We start from the raw sequence: 27,297 nt of genomic DNA on the forward strand, positions 1-27,297 counted from the left end.
GCTTGTATACTGTCCTTCAAATGAGCCTAGACGCTAGACTGAATTTCATGGGGTTTGAGGTAAGAATTTAAAAATAGAGTCTGGACGAGACCGAGTCTGTTCTCAAAACCTAGTGAGCTGTCTGACTAGACGCGCGTTCACGCGCCTGTGACGCCCACTAAATGCGGTCTAGATAGACACCTCGCTAGTTTTTGAGCACAGCCCGAGAGTTTATCCTCTTACGTAACTCATACCGCGGATACACTCTCTAAAACCCATTTGAAATACCCTGCGTACTGTCATGCGAGAATTTAAAATCAACCGCCCTTCAAATTTGTGTTTTGATAACGCCTTCAACACGATCTGTAGATAAAGTTAATAGTGATTTCCTGGAGCGGTGAATCTGATCCATCCATCCCACATTAAATACTTCCGGGTATTTCGCTACACTCAGATGTTGGCATGATTTGGTTTTGAGTGAATCTTTTTTCTTTATAACATCAACCGACATGGACGAGAGCGTCTTGAAGTGAGCGTGTTTTTGTTCTTCTTTGATACTTCATTGATACTTTGTGGCTTTGTTTTTTGTCCAGCCAGATGTGCGCGTGTGCATTTGTTTGGCCATGTCCAGATGTTGATCTCACGCAGATTGGTAATCCATGGGATTAAATGCTGTTGCTGTGTGAAGTACTGTATGCTACATTAACGTCCTCGCTATGAAACGCATCGTTTTCTTTCTGGCGTCTTTATTCCTGGCGGAGTGTTCAAGGAGACCCATTAGAGATGTCCTTGACGACGAGTACGGTGAGTTATTGGGGATACCAATAGGAATACTTTGAAAACATTATGAACACATTTAAATCGAAAGATTGTTGTTTCTGCGACGTCATCATAGCCATAGTGTGCTTTTCCCAAATACCTTACTGTAACTCAGAATTCAGAAGGAAAAAGTCAAAATTGCGAGATGTAAACTCAGAATTCTGAGGGAAAAAGTAAGAATTGCGAGATGTAAACTCGGAATTCAGAGGGAAAAAGTAAGAATTGCGAGATGTAAACTCGGAATTCAGAGGGGAAAAGTCAAAATTGCGAGATGTAAACTCGGAATTCAGAGGGAAAAAGTCAAAATTGCGAGATGTAAACTCGGAATTCAGAGGGAAAAAGTCAAAATTGCGAGATGTAAACTCGGAATTCAGAGGGAAAAAGGCAGAATTACGAGATGTAAACTCGGAATTCAGAAGGAAAACAGTCAGAATTGCGAGATGTAAACTCAGAATTCAGAGGGAAAAAGTCAGAATTGCGAGATGTAAACTCGGAATTCAGAAGGAAAAAGTCAGAATTGTGAGATGTAAACTCGGAATTCAGAGGGGAAAAGTCAAAATTGCGAGATATAAACTTGTAATTCAGAGGGAAAAGTCAGAATTGCGAGATGTAAACTCGGAATTCAGAAGGGAAATAGAATTGCGAGATGTAAACTCGGAATTCAGAAGGGAAATAGAATTGCGAGATGTAAACTCGGAATTCAGAAGGGAAAATGTCAGAACTGTGAGATGTACACTTGTAATTCTGATATTAAAAGTCAGAATAAACTCAAAATTGTGATATATGAACTCGGAATTGTGAGAAATAAAACCAGAATTTTTACATAAATGTTGCAAGTAGCCTACCTTTTTAATTTTTCTATTCCATGGCAGAAACAGGCTTCCATAGTTGAGAGAAACCCATTCTTGGCAATTATGGAGTGAAAGAAAACACAGATTAGTCCTACTTTAAAAAAAAAACCCTGCTCCTTGAAACTTATAATTTTACTTTAAAATGTATGGGTAATATGTATAATTCTGAATTCAGAGGGACATGTCGGGGATAATTCTCCATTGCTGGTCCAAAACACTTGTATTACCCAGGTTCATTTGTACAAATACTAGGGTGTACATATTGACTGTAATCTGTCTTGGAATATCAGTTATGTTTGCACTAGGATCCAACAGAGAATGTACTTCTTGCGAAGACTCAGGGTGTTTGGGGTTGGACAGAGGGTACTGATGTTATTTTATCATGCTGTGATTGAGAGTGTGTTACGTTATGGAATTGTAGCTTGGTTTGGTAACATATCAGTTAAGTTAAAATCACAAATAAACAGATTGGTTTATACAGCAATGAAAGTGATCCAAGAGTCCAAGACAAATTTCCTTAGGAACCAATAAAGTAATCTTGAATCTTGAATAAAGTTGTTCACTATGACTCTTTCAGACCAGCTCAGCTCATTGCTGTCAGACTTTGATGTTCTTCAGCTGTCCAATCTTCAACAGCATTCGGTTCGCAAGAGAGATGTCCAATCACAAACACACGCAGAGAGGCTTCTCAGTTTCACTGCGTTACAGAGGTGAATACTCATCACCCATGAACCACCATGACACAATCACTGCCAAGATTAAAGCTCAGTCATTTAATAAGCTCTCCTAAATATTCCCCAGACATTTCAAATTGTACCTGACAACCAACACAGAGCTCTTCACACATGACTTTAAGGCTGTGGTAGTAGGAGAAGATGGCACTCAAAAGATGTACGAGGTCCAGAGAGAAAACTTCTTCACTGGTCATGTCATCGGTAACTGCAACTCTATGTATTTTAATATCTAAAATGCATTAAAAATTTAAGGTCTAGCAATTTTCATTTGCAGTTTTTCCTTAATTTCTAGGAGAGGAGAATTCCCGCGTACAAGCGCATATCGGTGACAATGACTTCACTGCTCATATTCTTACTGATGAAGCCGAATACAACATTGAGGTATTATAACACCACAAATCTAATAATTATGCACCTCAGCAAAGAGAATACATTAAAGGGGTGGTTCATTGCGATTTCACTTTTTTAACTTTAGTTAGTGTGTAATGTTGCTGTTAGAGCATAAACATCATCTGCAAAGTTACGACGCTCAAAGTTCAATGCAAATGGAGATATTTTCTTTTAAAGAATTCTCTGTTTAAGGATTACAACAAATGGCTGGGTGGGACTACAACGAGCTTCTTCTTTGTATAGTTTCTTCCCTATAATTAACATAAACACCCTGCCCCTGAGAACATGCAACAAGGGGGTGAGGCCATGTTGGGCTGCTTTAGAGAAGAGGAAGAGTTGTTGTAGAAGAGTGTTGTTGCAATGCTGTCATTTTACGCTGGACTGCTTCACAAACCAGGTTCATTTCAATGCTGAATTTGCACAAAAGTTTAACATGATAGCACATATGCTAGTCGAATCAACTCCACAGCAACTACATAAATTTATCCACTAACCGTTCAGAAATGTCCAGTTGCATTCTATAAGTTGTAACTTCTTCCTGAGTCTCTCCATCAGTGTCTGACTCCGGTTTGAACGATGTAAGGCTGAACACTGTTACTGACAATCGTCATTTTGACTGCGTGAGATTCTCCAGCTTTGTTGTTGAGCAACCGAAGCGTGAGCTGTTAAAGCTCCACCCTCTTCTGGAAAGAAGCCGGGAGCAGCAGCTCATTTGCATTTAAAGGGACACACACAAAAATTATAAGCTATAATAAGAGATCTGTGGGGTATTTTGAGCTGAAACTTCACAGACACATTCTAGGGACACCAGAGACTTATATTACATCTTGTAAAAGAGGCATTATAGGTTCCCTTTAATTAACACATTCATCTGGTTTCTGCAGCCACTGTGGAGGTTTATTGAAGACTCTCATGATGATCGGCTGCTTATATATCGCTCTGAAGACATCAGGAACGTGAGCCGATTGGCAGCTCCAAAAGTATGTGGCTACATCAGGACAGATGACATGGAGATGCTGCCAGAGAGTGTGCGGGCAGCCAGAGCACTAGATGAAGTTGAAGTTGAAGAGGAGGAGGATGGTAAGACTTTGTGTTAATTTGTAGATGTTTAACATGTCAAAACTGGTTATTAAATCCTGAAAACTCATTCTGCGGCTCTCTGTAACAACACATCTGGTTTAAATGTGACTTTTCCTGCTTATTTGAGCCAAATATAAACAGTGTAATTTGAGTTACCACTGTATATAGTTGCTTTGTCACCCATGTTTAATGTCTCTCGCCTTTTCACCCCTTTCTCTATTTTTGCCATCTTTTTCACTCCATTGCATCTGTTCCACAGGGCACTTGAGAGAGAGAAGAACGACACCAGATCACAGTAAGAACACCTGCCCTCTGCTGCTTGTGGCCGACTATCGTTTTTTCAAAAACATGGGCCGTAGAGAGGAGAGCACCACCCTCAACTACCTGGTAAAAAAAAGTCTTCATGAAACACACAAACAAATTTATGCATAAATTGAGCATAAAATCATTCTGATGCAAATTGACACATTAATTTCAATAGGACAGTGTTATTAGACCAGTGGTTCTCAACCTTTTTGACTCCAATTTCTAATTTCTAACCAATAAAATATTTTTGTGCTCAACATATAATGCCATTCAAAAGTTTAGGGTTTTACAAGATTGTTTTAATTAATACTTTTATTCAGCAAGGATGCATTAAATTGATCAAAATTGACAGTAAAGACATTTATAATGTTATAAGGTTCCTATTTCAAATAAACACTATTCTTTTAAACTGTATAATCATCAGAGATTACTGAAAAAAAAATCAGTTTCCACGAAAATATTAAGCAGCACAACTGTTTTCAACATTGATAAAATAAGAAATGTTTTTTGAGCAGCAAATCAGCATATTAGAATGATTTCTGAAGGATCATGTGACAGTAAAGACTAGAGTAATGACTGCTGAAAATTCAGCTTTGACATCACAGAAATAAATCTTGAAATATATTCAAATAGAGAACAGTTATTTTAAATGTTTAATTTTATGTTTTAAATTGTAATCATTTTTCACAATATTACTGGTTTACTATTTGATCATTGATCAAATAAAGCACCCATGGTGAGAATAAGGCTTGGTAAGACTTCTTTTAAAAACATTAAAAAATCTTACTGACCCCAAACCTTTGAACAGTATTGTAATGAAAAACTTTAAAGGTGCCCTAGATTCAAAAATTGAATTTACCTCAGCATAGTTAAATAACAAGAGTTCAGTACATGGAAATGACATACAGTGAGTCTCAAACTCCATTGTTTCCTCCTTCTTATATAAATCTCATTTGTTTAAACAACCTCCGAAAAACAGGCGAATCTCAACATAACACTGACTGTTTCATAACAGTCGGGGTGTACGCCCCAATATTTGCATAATGCCAGCCCATGTTTAAGGGATTACACAAGCCAGTAACGTCTGGATCTGTGCACAGCTGAATCATCAGACTAGGTAAGCAAGCAAGAACAATAGAGAAAAATGGCAGATGGAGCAATAATAACTGACATGATCCATGATAACATGATATTTTTAGTGATATTTGTAAATTGTCTTCCTAAATGTTTCGTTAGCATGTTGCTAATGTACTGTTAAATGTGGTTAAAGTCACCATCGTTTATTACTGTATTCACGGAGACAAGAGTCGTCGCTATTTTCATTTTTAAACACTTGCAGTCTGTATAATGCATAAACACTACTTCATTCTTTATAAATCTCTCCAACAATGTAGCATTAGCCGTTAGCCTCAGAGCATATAGCCTCAAATTCACTCAGAATAAAACATTAACATCCAAATAAATACTTTACTCACATAATTCGAAGCATGCATACAGCATGCATGACGAACATCTTGTAAAGATCCATTTGAGGTTTATATTAGCTGTGTGAACTTTGTAAATGCACTGTAATATAGTCGAGAGCTCGTTTGGCAGGGAGCGTGAGCATTTAAAGGGGCGGCGTCGAGTGTAAATCATTGCATAGTTAATGATGCCCCAAAATAGGCAGTTAAAAAAATTAATTTAAAAAAATCTATGGGGTATTTTGAGCTGAAACTTCACAGACACATTCATGAGACACCTTAGATTTATATTACATCTTGTGAAAAAGCATTCTTGGGCACCTTTAAATAATTTTGTTGTCCCACTGTATTAGATCTTGCATATCCATTTAAAATTTGCTGTCAGATGTCTTACGAATTTGCCTTGGGTGTGTTTAGATTGAGCTGATTGATCGTGTGGATGACATTTACCGCAATACATCTTGGGATGAAGAGTATAAAGGTTATGGAGTTCAGATTCAGCAGGTAAGCATGGTTCACGGTGAAGAACTCCAATGAAATGCTATTTTGGAGCCAGCAACATGCATTTGTCTCTTTCAGATCATAATTAACAAGACACCCACACATGTAGACCCGGGAGGTGCCCACTTCAACATGAAAGGGAGTCCTGTGAAGAACAAAGATGTCTGGGACGTCAAGAAGCTCCTGGAGGTGAGCAAGCTGGAACTGTGGGAGTGAATGACTGAATTAATGAGAGCGTCCTCTCTGTATTCTGAGCTGTGCTAATTTGAAACAACGAGAGTCGCTTCTACTTGAGAGCGAAGAATATTATTGAAGACTTGTATATTGTTTCATTATCCATCTCTACCTGTGACCTGTTTGGCAGAGAACCAGCAAAGAGAAAGAACATGCTATGGAAACATTATTAGTGCAGTTCAATTTGTAGTCCTAAAACTGGAAGATGCTAGGAGGAGAATTAGCATCTTCCAGCCATTTTGTGTGATTTTTGAGTACCATTTTTGATTTGAGCAAAATAAATTATGCTATAGTCATACATCTAATGTTCATTTTGGAACTGTTTAGTGATATTAAAAGTTACACTACTGTTCAAAACATTTGGGGTTGATAAGATTTCTTGTTTTTGAAAGAAGTCTCTTATGCTCACAAAGGCTGCTTTTATTTGATTAAAAATACAGTAAAAAAACAGTAACATTGTGAAATATTATTACAAATTAAAATAATGGTTTTCTATTTTAATAATAAAATCAAATTTATTGCTTTGATGGCAAAGCTGAATTTTCAGCATCATTATTCCAGTCATCTGTGTCACATGATCCTTCAGAAATCATTGTAATATGCTGATTTGCTGCTTAAAGGATTAGTCCACTTTTAAATACACTTTTCCTGATAAATTTACTCACCCCCATGTCATCCAAGATGTTCATGTCTTTCTTTCGTCAGTCGAAAAGAAATGAAGGTTTTTGAGGAAAACATTCCAGGATTTTTCTCCATATAGTGGATTTCAATGGCTACCAACAGGTTGAAGGTCCAAATTGCAGTTTTAGTGCTGCTTCAAAGGGCTTTAAACGATTCTAAACGATTCTACTTACGGAAAAAAACGAAACTGGTGCCACGTTTGTTCCGTAAGTAGAAAAAGGAAGGCGTAGAACATTCAGCGTAAGCGTTTTGAAGAATGCGGAAATGGAAAGTACGTTCAAGGCGATATTTTGTTTATAAAGCATAAACGGTTGTATGTTTTCGAAAATAACTGATTGTTTCGCTAGATAAGACCCTTATTCCTCGTCTGGTATCGTTTAAAGCCCTTTGAAGCAGCACTAAAACTGCAATTTGGACCTTCAACCTGTTGGTAGCCGTTGAAATCCACTATATGGAGAAAAATCCTGGAATGTTTTCCTAAAACCTTCATTTCTTTTCGACTGAAGAAAGAAAGACATGAATATCTTGGATGACATGGGGGTGAGTAAATTTATCAGGAAAAGTGTATTTAAAAGTGGACTAATCCTTTAAGAAACATTTCTTATTATTATGAATGTTGAAAACAGTTGTGCTGCTTAATATTTTAGTGGAAATCGTCATACTTTTTTTAGAATACCTTCATGAATACCTTCAAGAACAGAATTTATTAAATCTTTTGTAACATTATACATGTCTTTACAGTCAATTTGATCAATTTAATGCATCCTTGCTGAGTAAAAGTTAAATTTCTTGAAAAATTAAAATAAAATCATACTAACGCCAAACCTTTGAACGGTAGCTTACTGTTGCTACATAAAGGCCCCAGTATATTACTTCAAACGAAGTTCGAAATGCGTGACCAGCGATATACTGTAATCGAACATCTGACGCCGCCTACACTGCTGAGAACGACGGTTAGATGAATATGTAATTGTGTGCCGTGCACTTTCTTCTCAGTAACAAAATAAACGCAACAAAAATGAGAAAACAGCAAGCATTTATTATAGAAAGCATAAGAAAAGCGTCTGATCATAACAACGAGCTCTGCAAAGTAGCACTCCAGTCACGTCACGTCTTCATATAGCACTTTATTCAATAGATTGCTTAAAATCAAGCAGCTTTACAGTATCAAACATGAAAACCAGTGTTAGTGCCTTATTTTTTTACAAGCACAACTTCATTTTGTACTATAAAGCGGCTATCCAGTGTGTTCATGTTTTCACCCGCGGAGCTCTTACCTCGATGAACTCATGCTGCGTTCCAGGCAGGTTTTTGAGCCCGTAAGTCACAACTTTAAATCACGAATCACGACACCTTCCAGTGCGTTCCAGGGAAGTCATGCCAAACTGCGTAAAAGTGTAAACAAACCAACATGGCGGACCGTACGGGGCTTATGCTCATTAAAGGGTTAGTTCACCCAAAAATGAAAATTCTGTCATTTATTACTCACCCTCATGCCGTTAATCTTCGGAACACAAATTAAGATATTTTAGTTGAAATCCGATGGCTCAGTGAGGCCTTCATAGGGAGAAATAACACTTCCTCTGTCAAGATCCATAAAGGTACTAAAACGTATTTAAATTGGTTCATGTGAGTGGTTCAATATTAATATTATAAAGCGACAATATTTTTGGTGCACCAAAAAAAAACAGAATAACGACTTATTTAGTGATGGCTGATTTCAAAACACTGCATCATGAAGCATCGGAGCACAAATGAATCAGTGTATCGAATCTGCTGTTCGGAGCGCCGAAGTCACGTGATTTCAGCCGTTGGCAGTTTGACACGCGATCTGAATCATGATTCGATTTGCAGCTGAAGCGAACTTTTCCTGAAAGTTCGCTTTGGCAAGCCGTTTCGAACCAAAAAGAACACAAAACGAACTTCGTTTTGGCCTGATTTTGTTCGAAATGACGTTACATCAGTTCGTTCTTCGATTTCGTTTGAAGTATACTGGGGCCTTAAGAGTTACAGTGATATGCTGTTTTTCATCAAACATATAAACTCACATCCTTGTAGTTGTAATTATATGTCCTTAAAGGGACAGTTCACCCAAAAATGAAAATTCTGTCATCATTTACTCATCCTCAAGTAGTTACAAACCTGTATGAATTTATTTGTTCTGCTGAACACAAAGGAAGATATTTGGAAGAATGTCAGTAACCAAACAGATCTCGCCCCCATTTACTACCATAGTAGGATAAATACTATGGTAGTCACTGACTCTGACATTTGGTTACTGACATTCTTTCAATTATCTTTCTTTGTGTTCAGCAGAACAGAAAGAAATTCATACAGGTTTGGAACAACTTGAGGGTGAGTAAAAGAAAAACAAATGTTTAATTTTTGGGTGAACTACCCCTTTGAGACATTATTTTGCTTGCAAATAAAAAATTCACAAGGGAACTCGGGGTTCCTGTTTGACCTACAAATTGAGATCATGAATAAACAGCTATAATTATAGTAAAAATTGTCATTCTGTCTTCCCCCTGCAGCAATTTAGCATTGACATTGCAGATAATGCATCCAAAGTGTGCTTGGCTCATCTGTTCACATATCAGGATTTTGATGAAGGCACGCTCGGCTTGGCTTACGTGGCCCCCTCCAAATCAGGCTTTCCTGGAGGTCTTTGCTCTGAGAGTGAGTGTAAAAACCACATTATGGATGAATCAGTTTGGTTTTACATATTCCCAATACTTAGACATTTTGTTTTATTGTTATGTCTTTCTTAAGAGTGTCCTTCTTCAGGAAATGACAATCGTGCTATATACCTCAACACTGGACTAACCAGCACCAAAAATTATGGAAAAACCATTCTTACCAAGGCAAGTGGAGTCCAAACAAATGTTTTTGTCGCTCTTATTTAGTAAGCTGATTTTCTGACCATATACCAACAGGAAGCGGACTTGGTTACCACCCATGAGCTTGGCCACAACTTCGGTGCTGTTCACGATCCAGATGATGTTCCGTATTGCGCGCCCAGAGAGGATCAGGGGGGCAAATACGTAATGTACCCCATTGCGGTGAGCGGGGATCACTCTAACAATAAAGTACGTCCTTCGTTGATGTGAATTCAGCTTGGTGTCATTGTTCAGAACATCACGTGATCGGTTTGTAAGTGTTTTGTTTTTGTGCTCCCCTGTAGTTGTTTTCGAACTGCAGTAAGCTTGCCATAGCAAAGCGGCTGAGGGCCAAAGCCTCCAACTGCTTCAGAGAGAGGAACAGCAATGTGTGTGGAAACTCACGGGTGGAGGAAGGTGAGGAGTGCGATCCCGGACTGCTCCACCTCAACAGCGACCGCTGCTGCACATCAGACTGCAAACTTAAGCCCAATATGCAGTGCAGGTACAGCTCCTCCATGTGGCTTCATGAAAAAATGCTCATGCAGATATGCTGAATTAAAGGGACAGTTCACCCAAAAATTAAAATTCTGTGATCATTTACTCACCTTCATATTTTTAAATCTTCCTCAAAAGGTGAATTATTAGTTCAAGACAGAATCGCCTGGGTATATATGTCTTTAACTTTTCGCTTTTTTTCTTGACACTAGTGACAGGAATAGTGCATGCTGCAAAGACTGCAAGTTTGAGAAGAAGGGCAAGGTGTGTCAGGAGCCAATGAATGCCACTTGCAAGGGAAATTCTTCCTGTACAGGTGAGGTATCAACAAACAAGCTTTGATTCTATTTGATAAACATATTAAGGTATATTAGTTTTAGTATTATTTATATACTATTATAGTATTTATTCATATTTTGAATGATCTTGCATTTTTATATCTTCAGTTTTTATTTTCATTTAAGTTTTAGTGCTTTTGTTCATTTGTCATTTTTATTAGTTGTTATATACTTCTATATTGCTTTTATTTATTTTTATTTTAGTTATAGTAATTTTAGAACTTCAACTAAAATGCATTTTAGTTATTTGCCAAGGCATATTTTTATTTTATTTTATTATTTATTTTATTTTATTTTATTTTATTTTATTTTTTTTATTTTGTTTTGTTTTACTTTTGCTTGATTTCAATGACTAAAATGTGATCTATAATAGTTTTTGTTTTAGATTTAGCTTTAGTTAACAATAACAACATTGCTTGAAAACTGGTTTGAAAGTATATTATAATACTATTTGTGAGTGAATTTCATGAAATAATGTCTATTTTATTGTAATATAATAATAATTGTAGCTTATGTTTTGGTATCATTATGATAATTTCCATTGTGACATAGAAAGAAATTATACAGGTGCTGGTCATATAATTAGAATATCGTGAAAAAGGTCATTTTTTTATTGTAAATTATTTTAAGAAATTAAATTTTCATTTATACTAGATTCCCTACATGTAAAGTAAAACATTTCAAAAGGTTTTTTTTTTTAATTTGTTGATTAGAGCGTACAGCTCATGAAAGTCCAAAATCCAGTATCTCAAAATATTAGAATATTTACATTTGAGTTTCATTAAATGACCATCCCTACAGTATAAATTCTGGGTATCTCTTGTTCTTTGAAACCACACTAATGGGGAAGACTGCTGACTTGGCAATGGTCCAGGAGACAATCATTGACACCCTCCACAAAGAGAGTAAGTCACAGATGGTCATTACTGAATGTGGTGGCTGTTTACAGAGTGATGTATCAAAGCATATTAAATGCAAAGTTGACTAGAAGGAAGAAATTGGGTAGGCAAAGGTGCACAAGCAGCAGGGATGACCACAAGCTTGAGAATACTGTATAGTAAAGCCGACACTTGGGAGGGCTTCACAATGAGTAGAATGAAGCCGGAGTCAGCGCATCAAGAGTCACCACACTTCAGGAAAAGGACTACCAAGCCACTTCTGAAACAGAAACAACGTCAGAAGCATCTTACCTGGGCTAAGGAGAAAAAGAACTGGACAGTGAACAGTGGTCGAAAGTCCTCTTTTCAGATAAAAGTAAATTTTGCATTTCATGTTGAAATCATGGTCCCAGAGTCTGAAGGAAGACTGGAGAGGCACAGAATCCAAGCTGCTTGAAGTCTAGTGGGAAGTTTCTGAAGTTAGTAATGATTTGGGGGGCCGTGACATCTGCTGGTGTTGGTCCATTGTGTTTTATCAAGTGCAAAGTCAATGCAGCCATCTTCCAGGAGATTTTGGAGCACTTTATGCTTCCATCTGCTGACAAGCTTTATGGAGATGCTGATTTCCTTTTCTAGCAGGACTTTAGCACCTGCCCACAGTGCAAAAACCACTTCCAAGTGGTTTGCTGACCATGATATTACTGTGTTTTATTGGCCAGCCAACATGCCTGACCCCTAAATCTATGGGATATTTTCAAGAGAAAGATGAGAAACAGTCGATCCAACAATATACAGATGATCTGAAGGCTCAATAGTGCCTCAGCAGTGCCATAGGCTGATCACTTCCATGCCACACTTCACTGATGCTGTAATTTGTGCTAGGAGCAAGTCATTTGCTGTAATATGTGCTGCCGACCAAGTATTGAGTGTACAAATGAACATACTTTCAAGAATTTGAACTTTTCTGTTTTGAAAATCCATTTTTTGATTGATCTTAGGAAATATTCTAATATTTTGAGATACTGGATTTTGAACTTTCATGAGCTGTACGCTCTAATCATCAAAATTAAAAAAAAAACTTTTGAAATGTTTTACTTTACATGTAGGGAATCTAGAATATATGAAAGTTTCATTTTTAAAAATAATTTACAATAAAAAAATGACCTTTTTCACGATATTCTAATTATATGACCAGCACCTGATGCAAAATGCAATACCCTAAAATAAAAAAATTCAATTCAAATGCAAAGAAATTATGCTGTATTATACAGAGCCCTGCACGACATGCAAGAAAAAAAATTAAATCGTGCACATGATTTACTAATTCGTTCCCTCGATTTACTAAATCATGCGCACGATTTACTAAAACGTGCATGGTTTACTATTTAGTTTCCTCGATTTATAAATCATGTGCATGATTTAGAAATTGAGGGAACGAAATAGTAAATCATGTGCACGTTTTAGTAAATCGAGGGAACTAATTAATTAATCGATTTAGCCTACTATTTTTTTCCTGCATGTCATGTCCGGGGCTCCGTAGTATTATCTAAATGATGATATATTTTTAAATTATGGTAGTCATTTGATATTTTATGATGATATAATGAGAATCACTACAGAGGTAAACAGAAATGCTAAATGTTGAAATGCTAAAAATCTGTTGAAAATAGGCTTCATTTTCTTGATGGAAAATTCCTTACTGATGAGATTTAACTGCATGTGTCTAGCCCTTTGTCCTCCCTGAAACTCTATTATTCTGTGCTTCTTACAGGGCTCAGCAGTGAGTGCCCTCCTCCAGAGAACGTCCCCGATAAGACCATCTGTGTGGACAACGGGCGGTGTCTGAATGGAGAGTGCATCCCGTTCTGTGAAGCTGTGAAGAACCTGCAGTCATGTGCTTGCAATGGTAAAATGACCTGCTGATAAAGCTAATACTGTTGGTATATTAGTTTTTAAAGCCTGTTTTGAGCAGACATGCCTTTTTTTTTAACTCTTCCTGTATGTTATTTTTCAGAGACAAAGAACTCTTGTAAGGTGTGCTGCAGGGATAAGACTGCTGTGTGCACTCCTTATATTGATGACAAGGGCAACCCCCTACTTCTGCGGAAAGGCAAACCCTGCACTGTGGGCTTTTGTGATGGATCGGTGAGTGGCGGTGTTCACAACATACAGTCACAGATCAATTGCAGTAGTTCACAAGACAACTGGAAATGGTTTACATTCAGTTATTCAAAAATTTGTTCTTATTCCTTCCAGGGTAAATGCATGAAACAGGTCCAGGATGTTATTGAGAGGTTGTGGGATTTCATTGAGAAGTTGGACATCAATACTTTTGGTAAGTTATCTGTAAACACAGTGATTTAATCTCACTTGGGATTCAATGGAGGAATGATATCTGTGTATGTGTTCATAGGGAAGTTCCTGGCAGACAATATTGTTGGCTCAGTGGTAGTCTTCTCACTGCTTTTCTGGATCCCACTCAGCATTCTGGTCCATTGTGTGGTGAGTCATCTCTGCTAACATCTTACAGTTAGTTGTAGCTCTGAGGAAATGTCTGCTACTATAATGGACTGACCTTGAGTTGTATTATGGTCTAAAGGACTGTTTACGCCCAAGAGCAAAACAAAAAGTGAAATGCATTGCAGACAAAAATCTATTAACACCAAGAGCGAAATGAAAAATTGGAAAGAGGAAAGATCTGTTTCTACCAAGACCAAAATGAAAAATTTTATAAATCGGACAAAACAACTATTTACACCAAGAGCAAAACAAAAACTTAAATGAATCACAGACAAAACATTTATTTACACCAAGAGCAAAAAAAAGTTAAATGAATCAAAAAAAGCATTTACACCAAGAGCAAAACAAAAAAGTTAAACAAATCGCAGACAAAACGTCTTTTCACACAGAGCAAAAGAAAAGTAAGTTTATTAGTAAGTTAAAAGAAAAACGTTTATTTACACCAAGAGCAAAACAAAACAGTTAAATGTATTGCAAATGAAATGTCTTACCACACCAAGAGCAAAACAAAATTGTTAAATGATTCACAAACAAAATGTTTCTTTACAGCAAGAGCAAAACAAAAAAGTTAAATGAATTTCAGGCGAAATGTTTATTTACACCAAGAGCAAAACAAAAATGTTAAATGAATTGCAGACGAAATGTCTTTCCGCACCAAGAGCAAAACAAAAAGTTAAATTAATTGCAGACAAAAGGTTTATTTACACCAAGAGCAAAACAAAAATGTTAAATGAATTGCAGACGAAATGTTTATTTACACCAAGAGCAAAACAAAAAGTTAAATTAATTGCAGACAAAAGGTTTATTTACACCAAGAGCAAAACAAAAAAGTTAAATGAATCAGACGAAATACCTATTTAGACAAAGAGCAAAACAAAAAGATTTCAATGAATCACAGACGAAATGTATTTTCGCACCGAGCCAAACGAAAAAAATTAAATCACAGGTAAAAGGTTTATTCACACTAAAATCAAAACTAAACAACACTCTTAGAAGAGGGTCATTCAGGTTCTTAGAAGACAACCCATTTGATAATGCAAGATATAAGTTGCAATAGTGACAGACTCCATCCAAGAAAAAAAAGTGATTTAGTTTTGTTTTACAAGATTCTTCTCTTTTTGTCTTTAGGATAAGAAACTTGACCAGCAATATGAATTTAACACAAAGTCACTCTTCTACCCCAGTGTAAGTACAATTCAGAACACAGAAGAAAGTCATTTTTCTTTTGATAATAGGAAGCATAACAAATGCCCGACTGTGTTTATGTGCTATCACAGAATGCAGAGCTGCTGAGCAGTCTAGAATCAGCCTCAGTGCGGATCTTCAAACCACCATCTTCCTCAGGCTCCTCTGCGGTGCCACGCTTTCAGGCATCTGGACCCCTGCAGACCAGCACACCACCTGTCTCCATCTCCCAGGTGGCTCCAGCCCCAGCCCTGACCCCAACCCCGTGTCCTCACCCTACCATGGAACCACAACGCATGGCCACCATCCAAGAGGATCCCAGCTATGATTCCCACCTGGACGAACAAGCTCTGGGAGAGGACTTCCCTACCTCTGGCTCAGTCTCACGCTCCTTTGATGATCTGACGGAGAACCGAGAGAATGCCATGTCCTTCAGGGTAAAAAGACATGCACAAAATAACAGCAAGGAGACAGAATGTTAAGAGTATAAAATGCAAAAAAGATTGTAAGGGAATATGATTGGGAATGCTCAAAGCTGAGCAGAACAAGCATTACAAATGCACAGAAATGCAATGTGCGCTTGCAGCTCAAGTATTGAAAATAACCAGAATGCAGTATGTTTTAAAGCGATAGTTCACTTAATAAAAATTCTGTCATGACTTATTCACCCTCATGTCGTTCCAAACCTGTATGACTAACTTCTGTCAGGAGAACATTTGCAGAGGAATTACAGGAGCTTCCAAGCACAAAAAAGCAGCATAAAAGTATGTCAAAATTGATTCATATGACTTGTGCACAATATTTTAAGTCTTTAAAACCTTATGATAAGATTGTGTGAAGAACAGACTAAAACTTTCCTCTCCAGTCAGCTGTTATAGTCAGCATGAAATCTATTTTCAAAATGCATGTTATTGATTTTTTTTTTTTACAAAAATATTTTTTGACCTGGTAATGCAGGGGTTCTCAACTCTGTCCCTCAAATGACAGAGTTAGTAAAATGATAGACTTCTCTCTCGTGATAAACGCTGGATTTCTCTAATCATTTAGTCCGCTCAAATGCCAAACGATTGCAAGCTTGCATTTAGATCTGCCTCCATCCAATCAACAACCGATGGACAGAACCAAGACCCCGCCCTATTTTTTTTCTTTTCAATAATGTTTTTACTTGGATATATGTTACAATACGGAATAAAAGATCTGTCACTACTTCCCTTACATCTTAACTTTAAAAGCTATCGTATAGCTTTAAAACACTTGCAATTAAGCACACATGTTGGGACGACCGCTTTCATGCTTTTAAGGTGCAGATTGAGAAGAAAGAAAGTCGTACATGTTTGGAAAGACATGAGTGTGAGTAAACGAGGACAAAATTTTCATTTTTGGGTGTACTATCCCTAGGTGAGCACTGGTCTTTTATAAAGCAACAGAAGGCACAAATCTTTCAGTGTCTAGGCATTACATGGGAATTCAATGTTGTTAATCCTGTTAGGATTATGCAATATGCACACATATTTACACACACATACACACTGGATCTCAACAGAGTTATCTACACATGACCAGCTTCATTGTTAAAGCTTAATACCAAGATGTTTACAGGTCTGTTTTTATCTAAGGGATTGAGCAGATGCTAACAGATCTTGATAATTATATTATGAATATAGCTGTTATATTTTAGTTTATATTTTACATGTATGTGTTCTGACACACCAGCAAATCATGTTTTGTAACCTCTATAGAACACAATCTTGTGTTTTTGCTTTTTATTGTTTGCAAAAGACAATCTGACTTTTTAGAGGCATTTGATATTTTCGAGAATTGTCTTTGAAAAATCTTTTTGCTTTAATTTGTACTGTTCTTGAATGTAACAACATGTTACAGTAGTTTAAACAGTTGTACCAGCAGACATTATCCCCCAGCAACTTGCACTGACATATCTTTAAAAAAGTCAGTGCCATTGTTTGGTCTCAAGATGCACACCAGTAATGTTTTTTTGTAAGGCACATTTATTAAAGCTACTTTAATGTCCTAATTGAACTAAGGCCTAATCCTGGCTTAATCTAAGCTCTGTCTGTGAAACCAGGCCTATATGTGTTTTTTAGTATATAAGAAAGTTTTGGCTTTTAATGAAACACCAAAGTCACTAGTTAAATGAAAAGACAATCGGTTTTATCTCTCCACGTTATTATACTTTTCTGCAACACAATGTCCGTGACTGTATGCAAGATGTATTTTGCAGCTGCTGCCATAAGAATGTACTGATGTTGAACACTGCTCTGAGATCAGTATCCAAAGTGCCTTGTATTTGTTTTTTATTCTGTCTTGTGAAATAGTATTTTACTCCATGTGTTTTGCAATGTAATCTACAAGAAAACTCAAAAAGGGAGTGTGACTGTCATTTACCGGTGGCTTAATGGTCATCTTCTTCTGAATCTTAGTGTAACTATTGGGAATGTATTTGTGTGTTGATCTTGTAGAATACCAAGCATAGAAGTGTCATTTCTAAGTAGTAGATCTTATTACATGACTTAACCCTGCTTTATTTTATCATCGGTTGTCAAATCCTGTGAAATCTTTTTTTCATGTTAAGAAATGTGTACTCTTGACTGCATGGCTCCCCACAATGTTGTGATGGGTCAAGGGAGAAAGTATTGAATGTTAAGACAGTGTTTTGTATCAGTGTGTTAGATTTGTATAACTTAATAGTTCTTGACTTGGTATATTTGGCAAGCTTTCATTTTTAAATAAAACGTCACCCTTAATGCGAGTTGTGTATTGAAATTCAAGCTCAACTTCACTCAAAGACCTCTTTTATTAAATCAATACATTGATCTTAAACAAATCATAGCTTTTCTTGAACATAAAATGTCAAAAAACAAAAACATTTTAAATGATCATTACATAATGTATATTTGACTAGAAGAACTAAAGCACAGTGACTCCTGAATGCACAAATCAGCAACTAGCTTTAACAGTTTGTCCATTTGCTTTTAATGGCAATTCAGTCCTTTGAAGTGCTTTGGCCAGTCCAACTTCTGGTGGCTTCAGTCTGGTTTAAGTAGTTAGATGGACTGTAATAAAAAAAGTTCTTAAGGGCAATGAAGAGTCTGATAGAAGGCAGATGGGATTTGCCTATCTCACATGACAGGGTTCATGGCTTCATACAGCCTCTGCACAGCGAGCTCCACCATTTCTCTGAGAGAATCATCTTCAGAACTGGATTCCTCATACACGGCCTGGAAAAAAACAACGAGAATCAGAATACTTCCGTTTCCATAAAACTTAGGGGTGTACACTTCACAGAGTTTGATACTTACTCGGGTTTCCAGGTTGATGTAGGCAGTCTTCTCATCTACACTTACAGCGAGACAGTTCTTGTCTTTATATTGGACACACTCCTCTCCAAACATGTCTCTGCAGATTGTGGCAGAAAAAGAATTTAGTTCATCATAAATGTCACTGACGGTTAGCTGAGTGCAGTGAGGATGAACTTACTGGAACATTTTCAGTAATCTGTACTGGAAAACATTAACATCCATCTTCTTTTCTTGGGGCTGAACAACTAAAATGAAGAAAAGAGTAAAACAAAGATATTGGTGTAAATAAGACCCATTTATTGACAAAATTTGCATGGAGAAAGTAAGAAGCAAAGAAAGAAAGAAAGAAAGAAAAAGAAAAAAGAAATTGAAAGAATCAAGGAAGGAAGGAAGGAAGGAAGGAAGGAAAAAAGAAAAAAAGAGAAATTGAAAGAATCAAGGAAGGAAGGAAGGAAGGAAGGAAGGAAAAGAAAGGAAGCAAGCAAAAAGCAAGAAAGGAAGGAAGAGAAGAAAGAAGGAAGGAAGCAATGTAAAGACTAATAAAGAGAAGGGACGAATAGACACGAAGGAATGAAAGAAGGAATAAAGATAAAAAAGTGGAAAATAAAGGAAGATAAAAGTAAAGAAAACAGAAAGGAAGCAAGCATGTAAGAGAAATAAAGAAAACAAAGAAAGAAAAAGAAAGAAAGAAAGAAAGAATCAAGGAAGGAAGGAAAAGAAAGGAAGCAAGCAAAAAGCAAGAAAGGAAGGAAGAGAAGAAAGAAGGAAGGAAGCAATGTAAAGACTAATAAAGAAGGGTCGAATAGACAGGAAGGAATTAAAGAAGGAATAAAGATAAAAAAAGTGGAAAATAAAGGAAGATAAAAGGAAAGGAAGCAAGCATGTAAGAGAGAGAAATAAAGAAAACAAGAAAGAAAGAAAGAATTAAGGAAGGAAGAAAGGAAGGAAGCAATGTAAAGACAGTAATAAAGAAAAGGGATGAATAGACAAGGACAGAAGGAAAGAAAAAGAAAGAAAGAAAGAAAGAATTAAGGAAGGAAGAAAGGAAGAAAGGAAGGAAATGTAAAGACAGTCATAAAGAGAAAAGATGAATAAACAAAAGGAATGAAAAAAGGAATAAAGATAAAGTTGGGAAATAATGAAAGATAAAAGTAAAGAAAAAGGAAAGGAAGCAAGCAAAAAAGAGAAATAAAGGAAGCAAGAAATATCTATTTCAGTACAACTCTGAGCTGTTAAACTGATGAAATCACTGGAATGAACAATCGCACCTTTCTGCGCTTTAGGGTTTGACTGCACCTCCAGCACCACTGTGGTGACAGCATCAGCGTACATGTCATTCAGAGGGTTGGCAAACCACTGATGGAAGAAGACCACAGACACACAAATAACAATATGAGTCACTTCTGTTGCCATAGTTACACCGGTGCATCAATGATCGGTGTGCCGCCCCACCTCCAACACGACCAGGTTTTGATCATGAACCACTGTGATGCTGTTAAAGACTCTTAGCGTGCTCTTCTCTGACGTCTCAATCTCCTCCACATCACCTGTAACACACGCACAATGAGCACCACATTTAAGCACAGAACACACACACACACACGTATACACACCTGTGAGGTGGCGTAGCTGATTCAAAAGCAGGGGAAAAGGGCCAGTGAAGGGAATGGCTTGAGTCTGTTTCACTGTGCTCATGGCCAGCTCAGTGTAATCTGCATCATTAGGAACAAAGAAAAAGAGTGAGACGTGAACACAATCAAACACACATATGAAACACCTGAACTGATCACAAACACCAACTCACTGGAGAGGTCCGAGGGGGAGAGGATGTGATAACTGAAGTTCTTTTTCACCAGGATGCCAGAGACCCTCTGACCTTGTGCACACTTCTTATCCGCAAGAGAGCCCATCACCTTAAAATACCATGGACAAAAAAAGTCAGTAACAAAATTAAACAATAGACAGTTAAAACCATTGAGGATCCATCACAGAGATGAATATGAATAAGACTTAACTGTGCAGTGTGTTTGTAACTTGATTTTTTTCTTTTTTTACTTTTTTGAAAGATTTTTTATAACAGCCTACCATTTTTAACAAGTTCTATTGTAAAAGACAGAAAGAAAGAACAAAAGAAAGAAAGACAGACAAAGAGAAAGAACAAAAGAAAGACAGACAGACAGAGAGAAAGAAAGAAAGACAGTTGATTGTTTATTTGAATGCTTTATTCAGTTCAACAACAGAAAGAGGAAAGAAAGAATAAGACAGAAAAAGACCAAGACAAAGAAAGAAAGAAAGAAAGAAAGAACAAAAGAAAGAAAGAAAGAAAGAAAGAAAGAAAGAAAAAGAGACAGAAAAAGAACAAAAGAGAAAGAAAGGACAAAGAAAGAAAGAAAAGAACAAAAGAAAGAAAGAAAGAAAGAAAGAAAAAGAGACAGAAAAAGAACAAAAGAGAAAGAAAGGACAAAGAAAGAAAGAAAGACAAAGAAAGACAAAGAAAGAAAGAATAAATAAAGAAAGAAAGAAAGAAAGAAAGGACAAAGAAAGAAAGAAAGAAAAAGAAAGGAGACAAAGAACGAAAGAAAGAAAAAGAAAGAGACAGAAAAAGAACAAGACCAAGAAAGAAAGAAAAAAGAACAAAAGTAAAAGAAAGAAAGAAGGACAAAGAAAGAAATAAAGAAAAAAAAGACAGAAAAAGAACAAAAGAGAAAGAAAGGACAAAGAAAGAAAGAAAGAAAGAAAGAAAGAAGGACAAAGAAAGAAAGAAAGAAAGAAAGAAAGAAAGAAAGAAAGAAAGAAAGAAAGACAAAGAAAGAAAGAATAAATAAAGAAAGAAAGAAAGAAAGGAAGGACAAAGAAAGAAAGAAAGAAAAAGAAAGGAGACAAAGAACGAAAGAAAGAAAGAAAAAGAAAGAGACAGAAAAAGAACAAGACCAAGAAAGAAAGAAAAAAAGAACAAAAGTAAAAGAAAGAAAGAAAGAAAGAAAGAAAGAAGGACAAAGAAAGAAAGAAAGAATAAAGAAAGAAATAAAGAAAAAAGAGACAGAAAAAGAACAAAAGAGAAAGAAAGAAAGAAAGAAAGAAAGAAAGAAAGAAGGACAAAGAAAGAAAGAAAGGACAAAGAAAGAAAGAAAGGACAAAGAATGAAAGAAAGAAAGAAAGAAAGAAAGAAAGAAAGGAGACAAAGAACGAAAGAAAGAAAGAAAAAGAAAGACAGAAAAAGAATGAGACAAAGAAAGAAAGAAGGACAAAGAAAGAAAGAAAAAAGAGAAAAAGAACAAAAGAGAAAGAAAGAAAGAAAGGACAAAGAAAGAAAGAAAGAAAGAAGGACAAAGAAAGAAAGAAAGAAAGAAAGAAGGACAAAGAAAGAAAGAAAGAATGAAAAAGAAAGAAAGGAGACAAAGAAAGAGACAGAAAAAGAACAAGACAAAGAAAGAAAAAGAACAAAAGTAAAAGAAAGAAAGAAAGAAGGACAAAGAAAGAAAGAAAAAAGAGAAAAAGAACAAAAGAGAAAGAAAGGACAAAGAAAGAAAGAAAGAAAGAAAGAAAGAAAGAAAGAAAGAAGGACAAAGAAAGAAAGAAAGAATGAAAAAGAAAGGAGACAAAGAAAGAGACAGAAAAAGAACAAGACAAAGAAAGAAAAAGAACAAGTAAAAGAACAAAAAAGAAAGAAATGAAAAGACAAGAAAGAAAGAAAGAAAGAAAGAAAGAAAGAAAGAAAGACAGAAAGAAGTGTTCAGTAAGATGTTGTAGGTACAAATGTATATTTTTTTAGTTTAATTCAAACAAATCTTTTGTGAGTTGTGAGTCGTGTTTAAAGACTGATTCATTCAATCAAATGAAGAACTCTTTTAGTCATTGTCAGGATGGACCTGATGAACCACTTTACTTGGCAGAAGAAATGAACTAACTAAGAAATTACTATCATTAATAATTAGAATTATTTATTGACTTTGGTGGGAAGGTTCAAATGCTTGACATCAAGCCAAAAGACAGGCATTAACCCTGGTAAAACAGGACAGCGCAGTCTCTCTCTGACACTCCACTGCAGTATCTGTACTGTAGTCAGTACAGTAGAGCAGAAGAGGAAGAACAGGAGCTAAACCTGAAGACACCTGGAGGAATGAGAGCTGCAGTCTCACCTTAGCCAGTTTCTCTCCTCTGAAGTTCAGCGTGACGGCCTCAGTGTTACGAGGGTTGTGCACCTCGATGTGAACCTCATCATTGTCCTCATACTCTCTAATCAGGGCGGCTTTCAATCGAGCCATCTCATTCTGCTCTCCATGAACCAGGATCTGAAGACCACAATAATAACATGACACCTGATCTAGAACCTGACCACCATCTCATGACATAATCACTTACCACATGAGGAGGTTTCAGAGCTCGGATGAACTCGCTGGTCTGCTGGTAGTCCGTATGAGCGGAGAAGGAGATGTAGTCCACGGACATCTTCAGAGGAAGCTTCTGTCCTGACATGGTGGTGATCTCCTCTGGCTCAGACATGATATGCTGCAGAGAAAACAGAGTGAAGAGAGTTCAATCATGTCCAAGAAAACTCTGACGCCGATCGGTGGTGACATTGTCGTTGAAGATAGAGGAGATTCACCTTGGCGAGGGTTCCTTCCACGCAATAACCTGCTATGATGACGCCGTTTCTCTTGTCAGTGCACCAACTCTCAAAAAGCTCTCTGGAAAGACCGCTCTGCATCATACCTGGAGATGCCATCACCACACTGGGGCCGATGTCGTCGAAGTGGTCCATGCTCTGGAGGACAAGTTTATGCAAATTAGATGGTTTTTTTTGGACTATGAAACTTGAATTTCATACTGACCCAGTACAGATTTTAATTTTGAAGAACTCATAGATTTTGAAGATGCCCACCTTGAGATTGCTGATATGCTTGAAGACAAAAGGGTTATTAATATTGATGGCCTTGCGGATCTTGTCGTTCATGGCGTTCACGTAGGTTTGGTACACAGCCATGCACTTCTTAGCCAGGGAGGAGGCATAGTAGATAGGAATGTCATGGAGTTCAGGGTGATTCTGCCAATATTCATCTGAAATACAGGACAAGCAGAACTTCAGTGAGGCAGTGTTGATGATGCAGCTGAGAGTCTAAACTGCTGAGGTTTACCTAGAATGAGCAGCAGCTCCTGGGCCCGACCCAAAGCAAACACAGGGATGAGACAGCGGCCCTCTCGGTTCACTATGTCATGGACCGTGTTACAGAAACGAGCCTCTCTCTCCTCTCTTTTCTCATGGATGTGTGTGCCATATGTAGACTCCTACAAGAACAAGAAAGATGGGAAGGGGAAATTGATGTGTTAAAAGGGGAAAAATGGCTAGTCTTTTGTTTGAAGATGATATACATATGCTTTTATGGTTTGCAAACTTAAGCGTTTAGTTTTCTGTGTATTGAATGCATTGAACATTGCCATTATAGCCTTGGAAGCAACAGTTAGAATGAATGGAAAATGATTGCTAAACAAATCAGTAATATTTTACACTGTATGCTTTTTTTTTTTCAAAGTTACATTAGTGTAAGTAGGGTAAAGATGGTATAATTTCCAACTATTATTGCAAATAATAATTATAATAATGATAATAAAAACATGAAATTATTATAATAATTTTTAATTATTTTATAATGTAAAATATATACTATTATTTTTTGGAATCTATTTGTTTCTCTCTCTCATATATATATATATATTTTGGTACTGATAAAAATGTGTTACATAAAAATGTATAATATATATTATAATTATAACAATTATTTGTTGTAATTTGTTTGTTACATATACATATACATACATTTTTATGTTGCACATTTTTATCTGTACCAAAATATAAATATAGATAGATAGATAAATAATACATTTATGCATGTGTGTATATATATGTGTATAAAAAATACATTACAACAAATAATTGTTATATACAGAAAATACATATATATATATATATATATATATATATATATATATACACACACACACACACATATATATATATATATATATATATATATATATATATACACACACATATATACACATATATATACAGAGACACATATATATATTTTTTTAGATATATACATATATATATATATATATATATATAATATAATATACATATAATATAATATACATTTTTATCTGTACCAAAATATTATATATTTATATTTATAAAATATTATATAGTTCTATTTATATGTGCCAGACATTTAATATAACTTTTTGTTGTAATGTAGATATATAATGTAATATATATATATATATATATATATATATATATATATATATATATATATATATATATATATATATATATATATATATATATATATATATATATATATTTTTTTTTTTTTTTTTAGGTAGAGATAAAAATGTGTAACATATAATACATTTTTACATTTTTATGTTACACATTTTCATTTGCACCATAATATAAATATATATATAATATATACAGTATAATATATATATATATATATATATATTTATTTATTTTACAACAAAAAAGTTATATTAAATGTCTGGCACATATAAAAATGTGTTACATAAAAATGTTATCGTTATTTAATTGAAATAAAATGTACAATTTTTTGTGGTGTGACCAGACAAAAAAAAAAACATTATTGAGCCCTGGAGAAACAAATCATATTTCCAGCATAAACTGTTATACATACTGTGATGAGAATGTCTGGTTTGACGCTGGGAATCTCAGCTGCCATGAGATGTCTGTCTTCTTGACGTGAGAAATCTCCTGTATACAGAAGCTGAAGAGAACGAGCGTGATCATTATCAGAAACTGTGTGTGAAGGTAAGTGAGCAGGTTTGAATGAATAAATGACACCTACCTTCACTCCTGCAATCTCAATCATGAACATGGCTGCTCCCAAAACATGACCTGCATGGTAGCACCAAAACTTGATGCCGGCCACTTCTTTCACTTCATGGAAGTTGATGGTCTCGATCTTGTCCATGCTTTCTTCTAAATCAGTCTCGGTGTACAGCATGTCATCCGCTGAGATGTTGCTACAGACACAAGGATACATGAGGATATATTAGAGAGCTGGCTCTTTATAAAACGTTCAAAGTGCAATTTTTTTTATAAAATCTTTTTAAGAGCTTTAGTGTACCTGACTTTCACATAGTCTGAAAGCAACCAGCGGTAAATGGCTTTGGTGGCGTGAGTCATGAAAGTCCTCCCTTTGAAACTTGTCTTCTGTAAAAACCATGGCAAGGCTCCACAATGATCCAAGTGAAAACTGGCAGAGAAAAAGAGAAGGTCAGCAGATGTTTGAACGTCACTGACTTGATATATTTTGTTCAAAGAATGGGACTCACTGGCTGATGAGGAGCAGGTCAATCTCAGCTGGGTCTATCAAATCAATGTAAGGCAAAGCATCCATGCCCTCCAGTCCAGGGTGGATGCCACAGTCCAGCTGCAAAAGATATGGCATGTCAAAACACATCTGTCAAATTCATCAGAAATAGGACAGACCGCAAAACTGTGCTTACCATGATTTTACGGCCCTTGAACTCTAGGATGATACAAGACCTGCCCACCTCTTGACCAGCTCCTCTGTTTAAACATCACATCAATAGTTATAGTACTCAGAAAAACAATAAACACAGGTGCAAATTAATCTCACTTTGGTCCTGTTAGGTATGATGTTTATCAACTGAAAACTGTAAGTCAAACAGTCACCAAAACATTTGGCGCGGAATATAATTAACGTTACAATTAGAAGAGTCTGAATGAGCTGAACTCACAGTGGTCTTATGAGAAGCTGATCGCTCTCTTCTGCAGGCACTGGCACATCCGCTTTACGTTTTGTAGCCATGCTTGTGATGTTTTTTATACTCAACTAAAAATTACTTATTCCATATTCACCGATACTTCTAATAATAAAAGACAACGTTCATGCGCAGCACCAAGAACCTATGGACATGAGACAAGTAGTTCCGGTGTAGTCACGTGTCAAAATAAAAGTCTGAAATAAAAATAAAAGAAACATAATAAAGGTTGTAAAAAGCAGATAGTTATTTATAAATAAATAAATAAATAAAGTGGAAAAAATAAAGAAATGAATATACGTAATTATTCAATTATATTATATCAATAACTATATACAAATATATAAATACTTAATTGATACATCTCCATTTGTACTGTGATTTTACGACCCATGAACACGCATGAATTATATATGTAAAATTACTCAAATATATATATATGAATATATACTCAAATTACTCAAATATATATATATATATATATATATATATATATATGAGTAATTTTACATATATAATTCATTTCTTTATTTTTTCTTACCCAAATTGAGTATGCTTTTCAGTATAATTTGATAATATTTATATATTATATTATATATCAATAAATATATACACATGTATACATACTATATATATATATATATATATATATATATATATATATATATATATATATATATATATATATATATATATATTGTACTGTGAGATAAAAATGTTAAGAATGAATGAAGATGAGATATTGTTTCCGAAATTAAATTATTAACTTTATATTGTCACGGCACTGTTTTAAATTAATTAAATTAAATTTTAAATCAACTAAAAATTACAT

At 35.6% G+C, this 27,297-nt stretch overlaps 2 protein-coding genes across 2 annotated transcripts; one reads left to right on the top strand and one right to left on the bottom strand.

Moving 5' to 3' along the window:
* The first annotated feature begins 150 nt into the window (after positions 1-150).
* Positions 151-18,098, top strand: adam17b (ADAM metallopeptidase domain 17b). Its single transcript, XM_048206351.1, has 19 exons — positions 151-783; positions 2,227-2,359; positions 2,451-2,584; positions 2,676-2,764; positions 3,658-3,853; positions 4,113-4,240; positions 6,040-6,126; positions 6,202-6,312; positions 9,573-9,717; positions 9,811-9,902; positions 9,975-10,127; positions 10,223-10,422; positions 10,628-10,731; positions 13,403-13,537; positions 13,646-13,776; positions 13,888-13,966; positions 14,045-14,133; positions 15,280-15,336; positions 15,429-18,098. The coding sequence occupies exons 1-19, from the start codon at positions 696-698 to the stop codon at positions 15,816-15,818; spliced, it is 2,541 nt and encodes an 846-aa protein (XP_048062308.1). The 5' UTR covers positions 151-695; the 3' UTR covers positions 15,819-18,098.
* A 31-nt stretch (positions 18,099-18,129) lies between these two features.
* Positions 18,130-26,658, bottom strand: cpsf3 (cleavage and polyadenylation specific factor 3). The gene is made up of 18 exons (XM_048206352.1): positions 26,442-26,658; positions 26,187-26,250; positions 26,013-26,110; positions 25,805-25,933; positions 25,523-25,700; positions 25,352-25,441; positions 23,789-23,939; positions 23,536-23,711; positions 23,260-23,418; positions 23,016-23,162; positions 22,793-22,945; positions 20,458-20,566; positions 20,267-20,365; positions 20,106-20,200; positions 19,922-20,009; positions 18,832-18,898; positions 18,654-18,750; positions 18,130-18,572 (listed from the first exon to the last, which is right to left on the bottom strand). The coding sequence occupies exons 1-18, from the start codon at positions 26,510-26,512 to the stop codon at positions 18,474-18,476; spliced, it is 2,070 nt and encodes a 689-aa protein (XP_048062309.1). The 5' UTR covers positions 26,513-26,658; the 3' UTR covers positions 18,130-18,473.
* Positions 26,659-27,297: the final 639 nt, after the last annotated feature.

The sequence above is a fragment of the Megalobrama amblycephala genome, linkage group LG11, assembly GCF_018812025.1.
Source record: "Megalobrama amblycephala isolate DHTTF-2021 linkage group LG11, ASM1881202v1, whole genome shotgun sequence".
Classification (NCBI taxonomy): domain Eukaryota; kingdom Metazoa; phylum Chordata; class Actinopteri; order Cypriniformes; family Xenocyprididae; genus Megalobrama; species Megalobrama amblycephala.